Genomic DNA, 14,741 nt, shown 5'->3' with positions numbered 1-14,741 from the left:
ACAGAGACAAATATAAATAAAATATACAAAGGGGATAAATAGAACAAATAGGAATAAAAATAAAAATACAAGTGAATTGCACATTTCAAGTATTGAGGTCTATTGCACCATTGACTATTAACAAAAGTATTGCACAGTGAGGTGAAGAGGCACTACAGCTTAGTTGTTCCCCCCTCCTTTGTCCTCCTGTTTCCCCTCCCTCTCCCCTCCAGAGAGGAGTTAAACAGTCTGATGGCGTGTGGGACAAAGGAGATAGACATAGATGCTTCTTTAACTCCTCTTTCAAACCATCTGTCCTCTCCGTCCAAAATGTGAACATTGGCATCCTCGAAAGAGTGTCCTTTATCCTTTAGATGCAGATGGACTGCTGAGTCCATCTGCATCATTTGACCTTAGAACTGAAGAAGCTTCTCGGATGAGAGGTGAAACGTCTTCAAGCAACTTAAAGAAGTCCAGACGCTTTTCTTTGCAAGCTCCTTTGACTACGATGACCTAGATGACTGAGAACCTTCACAGACATATTTGCCGGGCTGTGTTGAATATAGATTCTTATACACCGTTTTATATTTATTCTTTATTCTCAGAGTATTAAACCACACCGAGGGGAGAAACAAAAATGAACACATTAATTTAATGTTTATATAAAGGTAATAATCAGATTCTCCCACAGTGTATTCTGGTCTTCCTCTGTGAAATCTCCCGCTCGGCTGCCAGCACACTTATCAATAACTGATTGATCAGATGCTGCCAAAACCACCTCTTTCACCTTGGTTCAACTTTGTGTGACCCCCAGTGTTAGGGTAGGCGAAGCCACAGAAACATACCGTGTGTAGCTGATTCAGCCTCAGATGTTGGTCCTGCCTGATCTGAGCGACAGCAATGTGACTGAGGATGTGTCACATGGAGCAGCGACATCAGCCTTTTCCAAATATGACCCCCATTACTGATGAAACAGCCTGAAAATGATCTCATTCATCTAAATTTATCTCACCGTCACTTATTACCTTCTCACTGTAAACAGAAAAGCGTGGGCAAAGCAGACCCACGTGCCTCTCAGTACGTGACTTCACCCATGTGTGTTTGTTTGTGTTTCTTTCGGATTTGTGGTAGTTCCTCCTGTCCTGTTGCAAGAGCTCTGGCATGTCACAAGCTCATCTGAAAGCCCCCCTGAAAGCCCACACAATCAGCTGCTGGAGTTTGTGTTTCCCTTTCTGGAAGGTTGTGAAAAACAAACGAGGGAAACTTTCAGCATTTCTTCAAAAAAGGTTGGAGCGTGACTCCTTCAGCTTTTACAATAATTCATCCAGCGTTAGTAAATCTGAAAGCACTTGTACTCTGTTTTAGTTTTGTAAGCATAACAAACACAGGCGTTATTCTTAATTATTATCATAAAAATTATATTACAGTTGAGAAGTGAAAGCAGCAGAATTTCCTTCTTTCTGATTGTTGAAATGTTCACAAAGAGGAAGTAAGCCTTGCCGTGGCACACACACAGTATAAAAGCTTCGCATCTGTTGTCTTTCAGCTCAGTTGGACTCCGCTGGTGTGTTGCTTCTCAGCATGGAGAACATCTACGTCAGGCACTTGGAGCTGCTGGGCTACGAGAAGCGCTTCTTCCCGAGTCAGCACTACGTAAGGCTGCAAACATCTTATTCTGCTGCCCTAAAAAGTCCTAAAAAAAACCGAGTGTAGAATCTTTTTTAACATCACCAACAGCACTGAGTTCAATTCTGAGGGTCGAGAGTCTTTAAACGTCTGATGAACTGTGAAAGTAGCTCCTCTGTTTGTGCCTTTAAATGTGTGCAGGTGTACATGCTGATGGTGAAATGGAGCGACCTCTCAGAGAAGCTCATCTACAGGACGTATCCTGAAATCCACACTTTCCACGTAAGTCCATCTGCACCACGAAATAAAGGCTCTGCTCAGTAACGTTTGGACAAAATAAAGTTCAGTCGTCAGAGCTCAAAAATATTTTGTTTTCATCACAGAAATCTTTGAAGGACATGTTTCCCATCGAGTCCGGTCAAATAGAAAAGAGAGACAGAATCATCCCCTCATTGCCAGGTAAGAAAGAGGAAGCTCTCCTACTGTAGGTAAGTTATTTATATGTAACACTGCAGAGGTCAAAATCAACACCTCAGCAGGTAATCATATGAAACCACAGAGTAGTATTAAAAGAATAATTTCCAGTCGTATCTTTTCTGTGTAAAACCCCTCCGCTTTCAGGAAGCACCTGTGATTATCAGCCTCTTGCGGCCGGGCTCACTTCTGCTTTTCCCCCAAACGCAACACAGCTGAAATCAGCCGGTGTCTAAATGCAGCTCTTGAGCAGCAGTTACAGTGAAATTTAAATACAGGAGAAAAAATACGTTACGAAAAAGAAGAAGTGGGAGAACTGTGATTAATTCTCCCAAGAATATATGGCAACACGAGTCAGAGCAGCGCGTTGCACTGGTGACACAACACACAGGTTACTTTGACTGGTCACAGCGTGCAAAGACAGCAGCTGTGAGACGTGCAGACTTTTAGAGACATTTTAGGGCATTTCCCGTCTGATTTTTGGAAGTTTGGATCCTTTCATTTTAAACAGAAACATGCGAGTCCTCGTTTTCACTGTCATTTTCTGTTCCTCTTCAAAGAAAACAGAACTGCCACCTTACACACCCCTCTTAGGAAACTTTCATTACAAAACAGCTGTTGCGACGTGAAGGACAAGACAAAACTGCATCTGTATAAATATATTTAAATATATCTTGTAAATATATTATGTTTGAGATGCAAAAGTAGGGGAGTCTTTTTTTTACAGTGCAAATGTTTCGTTTGCTTCCAAACAGCCAAACCTTCTTGTAGTTTAAAGCCATTCTCCAGGTTTTCTGAAGATCTTTCAACATCTTGAACATTGGCTGCTTTCTTACTCAGTTTCAGTCAAGTTCATTAAAGCATAAAACTGCACCTTACTCAAACAAACCACTGATGTGTGTCCACAAAACGGACAGTTTGGCAAAGAACCAATTTTAAATAGGTTCTTTAGGGACCAGCAGTCTGTCTCCAAACACATCGTCTGTTCCCGTTTCTTTAGTCGAATGTATGAAAAATTCAAGAAGATAACACAGGTCAATAGTGTAATATTACGGAGCCCCGCAGGGGACATGGGAGGAAAATCTCGCAAAAGTCCGAGATCTCCGAGTAATCAATTATTACTTAAACCAACGGTTAACTGTATATTTCTGCACATTTACGTATTATGATTCATATTTCCACATTCAGTGACCTTGTTTATAGGTAATTTCATTGTTTGATCGCGTAAAAATGTTCCTAATTTCATGTCTAAAAGCACTTGGAAAAGGCAGAATCCCATGTCAAATTAGCGCAACAAACTCTATTTTCATTACTGGAAATAACCGTATTTTTATGGGACAGTTATTTTCTGTTATTTTACGGTCGTATTTTTGGCGCCCCAGCTGCTGGAACATTACCGTTGTTTTAAGATGGTTTTTTTTCCTATTTATAGATGGTTTCATGGTTTAATCACATTAACATGTTCCTGATTTAATGTTTAGCGGCACTTGAAAAAGGCGAGATCCCACGTCAAATTAGCGCAACTAATTCTATTTTCATTACTGGAAATAACCGTATTTTTATGGGACAGTTATTTTCTGTTATTTCACGGTCGTATTTTGGCGCCCCAGCTGCTGGAATATTACCGTTGTTTTACAATGTTTTTTTAACAGTGTATAATATAGTATTTTTGCACTAAGAAGGCGATTCCTAAAGATAGCTGACAACTTGGCACATCTCGTAGCATCCATCCAACCACTCGTGTTTTTCCACCCATCTAATTCAGACAGATGGGTGGAAAAACCCATCTGTCTGCTTAATGCGGCATTAAGCAGCATGGGGGGTGACATTTTATAGTTCAGTAGCCCTGCACGGATGGATGGATGACATCTCTGCTACAGAAAGCATTGACTGAGGCCAAGGCTGGATGTCTCTTTGCAGCCACAGGCTCTGCATCTTTTACACTGACTGTAGATCATCCAAACAGGAAGCTCTTCCTCAGTTATTGCAGGTGCAGAAAATTGAGTGTCATCAGTTTAGCAGTGAAAAGTTGGTAGCATTTACTGAGCATAAAAGAGGACCTAACATGGATCTTTGAACAACAGTTTCCTGTTGTTATAGAAAACATTACCCCAAAGACACAGACTGTGTTTCTGTCCTCAGCTCCTCGGTGGTTATGGGAAAGCGAGAAGTCAAGAGAAACCACGAAGAGCACCCTGGCTGAGTACTGCCAAAAGGTCATCAGCCTGCCGCCTCACATCTCCCGCTGCAAACACCTCTCCAGCTTCTTCAAGGTCCGACCAGAGGATGAAAACCCGCCTGCCCCAAACACGTCAGTACATCACGCACGTCTCTGTTTACGTTACGGCAGTTAAACATAGAACGATGTATAAATGACCCTTTCCTCCTCAGACTGAAAAGAGCTGAGACCTTTTTGGTGTCCAGAGACCAGGCTCGAGACGTGGCGTCCGGTAAGACTCACTCACACTCACAGCCTTCTATTATTCACGTGTTACATTCTGTAATTCATTCAGGACCACTATGGTCAGAAGCAGCAGTTATATTTGGTGTGATGGCAGCCATGTCCTTCTAAAAGGTGAAGGAAAGCACAAGACAGAGCAGACAAAAGATGTGACACTGATTAGATCAGAGACCCTGAAAGGGAGGAGCTGAGGAAAAGGTGGGCTGCAAAGAAACTTGGAGAGACCAACGTGTCTATTTCCTGATCCCACCTCAAGATTGTCCTTCATAACTCTGTTTCTAAACAGACTGTGAGCTCTTTGATCAAATGTTTTAATAAAAACAAAAGTTGGGTGTGATTTGTTTTGGCCACACGGTTACTGGGCACATGTTCAGAAACTGGAAGACATCATCATCCAGATGTTGCAGGTCTTTTTAATGAGACTAAAACAGATTCTTGTGTTTGACTTCTCAGAGATTTCCGCCCCCATCATCTTGGACACCTACAGAGTGATTGCGGACTTCGAAAAGTCGACCAAGTATGAGATCACTCTGCACACCGGTGACCTGGTGGAAATCGTGGAGAAAAATGAGAACGGTGATAAAACAACTGAATCTTTTAGAGTTTATTTGTTATTCTGAATTTTAGAGCCTTCGTCTTTTCCCTGAAATTTTTATTTGCCAGTGATTGTTTTGTTTTGTTTTTTCTATAAACCACATCAGGTGAAAATTAAGACTTGCTATTTGGTTTGCTAGCCCCACCTCTCGAGTGACTAGTGATTTTTACCACACATCTGGTTTTTATATACATTTTAGTTCTGGCCTGCCAAAACTTTGCATGTTTCTTCTGATTCTTCTTTAAAAGGAAGCCTACCAAAGGGCACTTCTTATGAGCAGCACGTCCATCATTTCCTGGTCGTGCTGTCTCTGCAGTAAACGACCATATAAAGAAGTCAGTGCGATGAGTTGATATTAGAGGAAAGCTTTTGACTCACTGGGATTACGCATACATTAGTTACCCACATTCTTTCTTAATTTCAGTAAAAAGAAAAACAACAATAATCAAACATGTCTGCAGGTAAAAAAGACAAAACGTAAAACAGCATAGTACAGAGTTTATAATAAAGGTACAGATTTTAAATCCCTATGTTAGGGAAAATGAAAAGATACAAATACTCTGAATGTTTTTTGTTGTTGTTGATTTACTATTCAGTGATGATAAATTCTAGAGAAACAGGAAGTTGGTGTTACGGCACAGTTAGTCAAGTTTTATGGTGACACTGCCTGAAAAAGAGGAGCTGGGGGGGAGGAGAGGTTGCAAAGTAGCTTGCAGATGCAGAAGGAAAACAAAAGTTTTGCTCTGATTGCGCCTCGAATTGGTTTAAGTAGAGTTTTATGTGATCTGTCTTGATGCATGCTGAATCATCCAGGTAAGTAAATCCCAAAAGGTTGATTCTGTTTATCTGGACGTAACGTTTTCAGTGGGAGAAATGTTTCGTCGCTCATCCAAGAAGTCACTTGGATGAGCAACGAAACATCCTCAGGAAACTTAAGGAAGTCCAAGCTCCTCAGCATGACCCGGATGACTGAAAACCTACACAGACATCTAAATACCACCTTTACCACTCTGACTTTTACTTCAGCTCTTGTTTCCTACTTCTAAATTATGCCACTTTGGTCCAGAATCTGCAGTATTTCCAGTCACAGTATCACACACCGTATATATAAAAGAAGGTCTGAAAGGTGAAGCCAGTGCAGAAGCGTCTTGAATGTGCATTCTTCCTCATGGCCACCGGGGGGTTTATTTTTAAGCCAATAGAAAACAACCCATCTTCTCACTTTAACGCTGACCTCAGTAAACACTTAGCTGAATAATTTATGTTGGTCTCGAATTTCAAGCCTTACTGAGTGACGCTTGATGTTCCTGCTGTGATCAGGTTGGTGGTTCTGCCAGTATGAGTCAAAGCGAGGCTGGATTCCCGCGTCATACCTGGAGCCTCTGGATGGACCGGACGAGGCCGAGGACGTTGAACCCAACTACGAAGGCAAGAAGCTCTGGTTTTAATCCACCGTGGGTTGTGGCACTCTTTCTTTTAGGCACACGTTCATATAAAATGCTGTGTGTCACTGCAGGAGACGAGCACATCACCATCCAGGCCTACAAGGCGGAGCAGGACGACGAGATTTCTTTGGAGGTCGGTGAAACTGTCGAGGTCATCCACAAGCTGCTGGACGGGTGGTGGGTCGTAAGGTACGACGAGTCCTTCACTTCAGAGCCCCTTCAGTACATTTAACAGACGCTTGATCTCACAGACTCTGCATTCATAAAAAACACAGATTCAGAGAGTTTTTGTACTTCGACACCGGTCTCAGTTTTTAACATGGAACCACTCTGCTTGTTTCCAGCTCCAGCTCCTGGAGCTTGTCCTCCTAAAAAGACAGCCTACAGCCATAGCTGTGTACCTGAGATGAACATATGAGGGATATCCCCTTTCTGTATGACACCATACAGACTGCACAGACAGTTTATAAAAAATATATTTTTATACACTCAGCTCAACTCAGAAAGCAGGTTGCCTAATGTGTATTTCTCAGACATGCTGCACTGTAGGGTTATAAAGTTAAAGAAAAGCTGTTGTTTGAGACTAATTCCACATTTGTAAAGTTCATTGAACCTTTTTTTCCTCTTAAACGGCTGTTTTGTACAGGAAAGGAGACGAGACTGGATATTTCCCCTCTTTGTTCCTGTCGAAGGCCGGAAAGAGAGAGAGTTTGAACCCGGGTGGGCAGAAGCCACCACCTCGCAGGTCTGTGCCTCATCTTAAAATACATAATGAGCTGGTTTCTGTTGCCAGGTCTGCAGTGCCTCCTCCATTCTCATACTGGCATTTTACTGTGTAACATCAGATTAAAGGGAAGTGAGTTGTGAAAAAACCCTCAGGATGTGATTTCATTTCTCCTTGTTGCTTTATGGTCCGCTTATGTGCTCATAGAATTAGAAATTCCAGAAAATGCTCTGCAGGAGTTATTTTTGGGTGTCTGGGTCATTTTTCTGCTTTTTAATCTGCCACAGCTGACAGGAAATCAGCAGCTATGTAATAAAAACAGATAATATTACCAATTTTGTGTAATTACAATTTGCAGGTTATGTGACCTTCAGTTACCCCCAGATGCCCATTATGAGTTGGGTTAAAACACTGAGGACTGAGGGATTCAGGTTAAATATTTGATCTCAGCGATGGATACAGGTTGGATAAATGCTAAAATACAGGATACATTAATCCAGGGGATGTTGAACCTTTTGAGTCAAAGGACCAGTTACAGGGGAAGAAATCTTCCAAGAGCCTCAGATTTAATACTAAACTTTTGCAAACTGTTTTCCACCCAAGAAGAAACAAAGTCTATCACCTCACCTTTTTTGCAGCTTGCAGCTGTTCCAAACACTTAACAAACCCACCACCTGTCCTTTATCTCCCTCAGATCGACCATCAGAAATGCCAAGAGCATTCATAACAAGTCTCGCCAGCGGCTCAGCCAGGAAACCTACCGCCGGAACAGCCGCCGCTACTTCCAGCAGAAAGGCAGCCGGCTCAGCGAACCACAGAGGAACTCCAAGAATGCAGCAAAGTCCCCGCTGAAGGAGAGGAAGAACCAGGGTAATGACCACGTGTCCACCACTGTCTTAAAAAGTCTTAAAATCTCTGAAGTAAATAAAACATACATTTAGCAGTATTCACATGTTTGAACATCTACTCTTTTAAAGTCTTTGAAAAAATGCTAAAAGGTTTTTTTGTTTGTTGTTTTTGTTAAATTAATTGTTTTTCAGTTCGTTCATTTTAGAGGTGTCAAAGCAAATATGCTACTGCAAACAGAAAGCTTTTGAGGCATGGCTGAAACTGATACAGGGGGATGTATGTGGGAAACCGTACGCGATCTGCTCCACATGATGGAAATCGAACTAAAAATGTTCACACACACTGGAAATCTCCACATATTTGTAATTTTCTCTAACAGGACATCAGTCTGTGCTCCTTTGCATCACTTGCAGGTAATTTGATGTATAAAAACACATCAGAGCCAAACTGAGAGGATTTTTGACTTCCTCGTAATCCCATTTTGCAACAAAATGGTTGGTTTGTTACAACCGAGTTAGATGCGCAACAGAGAGCGCTAACTAGACAGTCCTCAGCCAATAAGAATGAAGGGAATTAAATGGGTAAAACTTCATAAAAACCATGTACAGATCTCAGCCACAGAGAGACCTTTTACCAACACCAAGCCCAGACATACGATTGCATGAGGAAGGTCAAAAGGCATAAAAATCTTTGACAGGTTGAATATGGATTCAAACTTGCTTCATAATACTGGAACATTTTAGTCCCAGGAGGAGGCCAACGATCCACTGAGATGTCCAGCTATCTTTATTAGAACCATCAGAGTAAACCTTAGAGCGTTTTGGTTCCTTCAAAGGCCTGTTTGGGGATTGGAAGCTTGTTTTAGGGTTTAAAGGTAGACTTGAATTCAGGGCGAAGGTTGAGTACATGTTTGTGGTGGTTAAACATCGTGTTAAGAGTCTTGGAAATACATTAATGAACAGTTCTTGTGATACAAATTCGGAATTAGGACGATATTTGACAGGAGCAGAGGTGGAAAGTAATGAAGTACAAATACATATGTTACTGTACTTAAGTAGACTTTTCAGGTATCTGCACTTTACTTGAGTAGTTTGTCTTCCGACTACTTCTTACTTTTCTTCCCTACATTTTTGAAACAGGCTTGTTTGCTTTAACACATTTGAGACGAGTTATATTATGAAACATGCTGCGAAACAAAGTGACGTACTTCAGCTGTTACTGGAGTATTTTTTAACACTAGTATCTGTACTTCTACTTAACTACAGAATGTCTCTGATAAAGTTGTGCCACCTCTGGACAGGAGTCTCAACCAGACCATTAAAACCAAACAACTGGTGACACTTCTGTTTCAGTTAGTGTGAACTTGGTCTTTAATGTTATTCCTCGAACCCCGGGCTGACCTGCTCGTGTTGCTGTTTCTGACTCACAGATAACATTCCCGAGATGTCCGGCACCAGCTCGGAGAGCGAGGTAAAGAAGGAGGCGCCGGTCATCCCTCCCCGACCCAGCCCAGAGCTCATCTTGGAGCGCTGCACCGACAACACCTGCAAGAAAGTCAGCATCCACAAGTCACCGTCCAGCTCCTCAAGCTAGCACAAAAAAGATTTGACGGAGCAATCCTTACAGAGCCGTTTTGTTAACAAGAGTCCTAGTTTTAGAAGACCTTCATGTTTTGAGTTTTTAGATATATTACAAGGTGTGGATAAAAGGGCTGGAAATGTACTATGATTTTCTAACTGCCATCAAACACATGGAAAGACCAAAAAGCAGCCACGTGTCAGTAAGTTATTCATTGGTTTGTGAACACGTCTTTAATTCAGCCTTTCAAACATTTCCTCACTTCTTAGGACGAAACGTGTTTTTCTGGAATTGTTTTCAGTGGCGTAATAATCCATATTTTCTAGCAGATGGACGGTCAGAGTAAATGACAAGTGTAAAGTTACGTGGTTTGACTTTAGGCAGCAGTACATTTTGTTTCAGAGCTTTATCTTTTAAAGACTCCATGTTTTATATCTTTGGACTACCAGAGCAGCTTTGTATGATTCGAGTCCAAAATAATGCCTGTTTGTCTTACACTGGGCTTGAGCGCAGCTCCTAAGTTACTCCTCTGTCTAACATAAGCTGTTTTAGCTCCTCCTCTTTTAAGCCAGCTTTCTTCTGATTGGCTGCCCCTCACAAACAGGTCTGAATAGCAGGTTGTCTGCTGTAGATGTTAATCTCAAAGATAACACCATTAAATTTTATTATGATTATAAGCAGTATTGAAACTCTGACCCACCTGCACCATTAACATGTAAATTTGGAACTTTGGTGATAAAAGAATAACCGTGTCTTTGGCACATTTTTATTAGTTATCTGGGGGTAAAAATGCTTTGTTTTGTTGTAATTTGTAAGCTTATTTTTAATTTATGCCAAATATCAGCACAAAAAAATGGTTTCGGAATAAGTAAATACCTGCATTTGTGGAGCATCACCTCACCTTTTTATTTGCTTGTTGTCCTATTTAAAGTGTACATGTTACGCGACTCTGACTGTCATACCTCTATTTTTTTTGTAAATTGCTTTATAAAGTATAAAAAACAGTTCGAGGTGTTCACTGGGTAATTTACTTTTATTAGAAAATAAAGGCCATTGCACAGCACATGTGCTTTATGTACATGAAACACTTTATGTAATTTTTGGTGATTCAGTCATCTGTGGTTGCAAATTTTAAAGCCATCCTGATATCTTCTCCCACCAACGATGTGGAGATCCAACTTTTTTAGATCCAGTTAAAATCAAGGTACTCAAACAGATGCTCTGGAAAAATTCCAGAATTCTTGGAACAGAGTTTAATACACCGAATCATATGAACAGCAAGAAAATACATACAAGGTATAGCAAGATAACACATAGCAGAAAGCAAGCAAAGCAAACCCCCGAGGTGTACAGCCTTAAGCACAGACAGCAGAGCAACACAGAGACGGACGCCTCTGGTCCTCTAATATATGGGGACCAGTATCCCCGCCCCCTGCTGCAGCGTAACTTTCCCACCCGTCCTCCAGCCAAACACAGCTGCAGGCTCAGGTAGCAGCCAAGGTCCTGGCCAGAGGCCAGTCAGGACTGGCTACGCTTTTGGCTTTGGCTTTTCACAATAGGTCATGACACGGTAAAATATCCCACATAAATCCTAATTATTAAATCTTACACAGAAAGTGGCATAATCTTATAATATACAATCTTATAACTACATAGGTTACATGCTTAACATACATTAAAACACTTCAGTTCAAAGTGTGTGTGTGTGTGTGTGTGTGTGTGTGTGTGTGTGTGTGAGTAATTATATTGTATGATATTTTATTGTGATGTGCTCAGGATCTCTGTTACAATGTTACTGTTTTGGTTGTGTTGCATGAAAGACATTGAGTGTGTATTGAGAGAGGTTAGTTACCGGATCTGGAGAGTGAGTTATTCAGGAGAAATTCTCTCCTTACATTAACTGCCCTGTTACTGTACCACCTTAATAAACCATGTCCTTAAGACTCTACGTGGAAGTTAAAATATATGTTCAGTGCAGATAAGGTAAGGTAAGGTTTATTTAGCAAGTGCTTTTCGTAGACAGGCAGTCACAAAGTGCTGTACACAAAGGTTAAAATAAAGAAAACATTAAGTAATAAAGTAGACAATATAAACAATGCAAATTCAAAACAATTCAACAATTCTATCTATATATAGTGTATATAGTTATATAGGTATAACTATATACATGTCACACAAGTCCACCACACATACTGCCATCATTACGTATTCGCATAATTAGTGACTGTTTCACTTTGAGTTTGTTCGATAAAACCAAAATAATTAACAATTTTGATGTAAAATTATGAAGGGAAAAGAAATTTAAAAAACAGGATGACCCCGACGTGATTTGAACACGCAACCTTCTGATCTGGAGTCAGACGCGCTACCGTTGCGCCACGAGGTCTTGTGTGCAAGCAGTGGGTATATGGTCATATGAATAAGCACCATTCATGCTAAAGTCTTTTTTTAAAATTTATATCACAGTAAAAGACATGTGCTACCGTCATTTGTAGCATCACGAAACAAAAGCGACATAAAGCCGCCGTCATGTGTCGCGTCGCTGTCGTTCTGCAAGGTAAAGCTAGCGAAAGCCGCTAGCGAAGGGCTAACGGCTAAGCGACGCTTAAAAAGCAGGGCTCTAAAGTAGTTAAAAGTGAAGGGGGTTGTTAGCTTTGTGTCGCCGTCAGTGTACCGATATAACAGACAATGAACAGTTCTTCTGCTCGTTGATTAATATTAGCTACTGCACATAACCATCTCATATAACGTATATGTACTGTACTATGAATCGACCTGGTGACACTTGCCTGATATCTGTCCCTGGTGGTCTAGTGGTTAGGATTCGGCGCTCTCACCGCCGCGGCCCGGGTTCGATTCCCGGTCAGGGAACATTAGTTTTATAATATTGCTTTAATTACATGAATTTACAAACCTTTTTTTTAAATGAAAAGTGATTCTTTAGTTATTTATGTCAGTATGCACAGCACAAGATTCACTAAAGCAAAGATACTCTCAGGCTGTTGTATCTTTGGTGCATCTTAATGTTCCCTGCAGAGAGATTGCGTGTTCTGGCGTGCTGCATAAGGGCACGACAAGTCATTCAGAATTAATAAAGCGAGAAGAGGAAGTCAGGTGATTAAAACTTCCCTTCAAAATAAAAACGCAGTTTCACATTAGAAACGTCTTTCACCTGTCAGAGGAGCAGGGTCAGCAGGACACCATATGCATTGGATGGGTAACCAATTATGTCACTCTGGTATTCACAAAAATCAACGAATCAATAACTAAAATTGTATAACAGCAGCAATAAAAGTGTAAAAATATCTATCTTAGATTGCAGAAGCAAATTGTCTGCACAGGCTAGGGTGACCAACCGTCCTCTTCTTTTGCACTTGTTGACTTGTAAAAGCATATAAAGACATTTTTTATTTCATAATTCATTAACCACACAGAGAAGGCATCGTCTAAATATGTTAACGTTTTCTTGAAGCAAACAGTATTTTTAAAGTTTTTAACGACTGGTCCAAGTGTCCTTTATGGAAATCAAAATATGGTCACCCGGGCTCATCAGTGTCCTCCTCAGTGATTATTGGTGATATTTTTGTTATCAGTTGTATATCAGCAGAATTCAGCTTAAAGGGGGACAGTGATTTATTGGGGAGCCTGGACCCTTGAGGTCCAGCTATAACCCCAGCACTGTGGGAGAGGAACGTTATGACCTACAAAACTAATGTTTAAGTATGCATGTGACACCAGTGACTGAAGAAGATGTTTCATTTATACAGCAGCCATCCCAAGGCAAGATCAAAGTACAGTTAAAGTAAAGACCCCACAGCACCAGACAGAGAAAACCACAATGATCAGATGATCCCTTAAAGCAGCACTTGGCAAGCACGGGGAAGAAGAGCTTCCCTGTGCCATAACTGCCATAACTGCAGAACCAGCTTCAGATATTGTCATTCATCACTTACATGTTTCAGATCATCAAAAAAATGCAATAAAATTACTTTTAACAAGGCTTGGCTGGATTTTTCCTCTTAATAAAGAAAAACATAAATCGAATTTGTTTTTACTTGGATTAGCTTTGTGTTAAATATATTAAAATGTATTTAATGATCTTAAAAAGTGTGACAAAAAGAAAAGCAAGGTATTGTCATGTACATCCTCTCTCACTTCTCTAAATCTGTTAAACTGGTAAATCTCTTCTTCAAACTGTCTCACAGTTAATTTTAAGATTATGTTTCTTTCCGCAATTTTATGTATGTTCTACTAAACGTGCAATATTATTTTATTTATTTATTTCTAAATTATTTCTGTGAAAGTCTAAAAAGGTGCTATGTAACTTCCATACTAATTTACTTAAATGTATTATTTATGTTTGAAAATCTCACCGGAAATGCGCCGGTCGTGTCAGCGCTAGCTTGTTGCTCGATGCAGCAGCAGGAGCAGCCTGCATGGTGACCGTCACAGAGAAAGACAGTAGAAAAGAGAGGGGCTAAAACGAGAGAGGAGGACTCACCGCTCCCGGCCTCCGCTCATGCATGCGGACAGCGGCCTCGGACCGGACGGACGGACACCAGGACCGCGAATCACCGGAAACATGGCGGCGGGAACAACAAGCTGCTCGGAGCCTTAGCGTCCACAAATCAGAGGCAGGAGGCGAGCGGAGGAGCATCACCTATGCAGGTCACCTCAGACATCTCTCTCTGTTGATGTGTCTGTGCCGAGCCAATGCCCGGCATGTGCTACTGTATTTACTTTATTCTTGTCAGTCATTAATAATCTTGTGCTCTGTATCTACTGTGCAGCATCATCATTGAAATGTCCTCCTTTCTTCCATCACTCTGATCTTGCTGTCCAACAGCAGCATCATGTGTCTGTCCTGGTGCCATCGTGAGTGAAGCAGACAGTAAAAGTGCTCCTGAGGCCTTTTAGTCCACAGTGCATTAATGCAGCAGTGATAACAGAACAAAGCAACGTGCTGCACATTTATCAGGAAGCTATCATAAAAACACAGTCTGACACGTT

The 14,741-nt window shown here is 41.0% G+C and overlaps 1 protein-coding gene and 2 non-coding genes across 3 annotated transcripts; 2 read left to right on the top strand and 1 right to left on the bottom strand.

Annotated features, from left to right (window-relative positions):
* Positions 1–1,555: 1,555 nt before the first annotated feature.
* Positions 1,556–10,077, top strand: ncf1 (neutrophil cytosolic factor 1). Its single transcript, XM_085364132.1, is given in 12 exon segments — positions 1,556–1,632; positions 1,807–1,887; positions 1,989–2,064; positions 4,222–4,390; positions 4,471–4,529; positions 4,994–5,116; positions 6,456–6,563; positions 6,652–6,769; positions 7,227–7,325; positions 7,999–8,174; positions 9,583–9,887; positions 9,889–10,077. Coding segments are annotated over 12 exon segments (1,575 nt in total). The 5' UTR covers positions 1,556–1,560.
* A 1,968-nt stretch (positions 10,078–12,045) lies between these two features.
* Positions 12,046–12,117, bottom strand: trnaw-cca (transfer RNA tryptophan (anticodon CCA)). The gene has a single exon. It is a non-coding gene; the product is annotated as a tRNA-Trp (tRNA).
* A 413-nt stretch (positions 12,118–12,530) lies between these two features.
* Positions 12,531–12,602, top strand: trnae-cuc (transfer RNA glutamic acid (anticodon CUC)). Its single transcript has one exon. It is a non-coding gene; the product is annotated as a tRNA-Glu (tRNA).
* Positions 12,603–14,741: the final 2,139 nt, after the last annotated feature.

The sequence above is a fragment of the Diplotaxodon limnothrissa genome, linkage group LG10, assembly GCF_057381915.1.
Source record: "Diplotaxodon limnothrissa isolate DT_005_m linkage group LG10, D_limnothrissa_male_GT1.1, whole genome shotgun sequence".
In the NCBI taxonomy this organism is placed as follows: domain Eukaryota; kingdom Metazoa; phylum Chordata; class Actinopteri; order Cichliformes; family Cichlidae; genus Diplotaxodon; species Diplotaxodon limnothrissa.
This window is presented reverse-complemented; position numbering and strand designations above follow the sequence as displayed.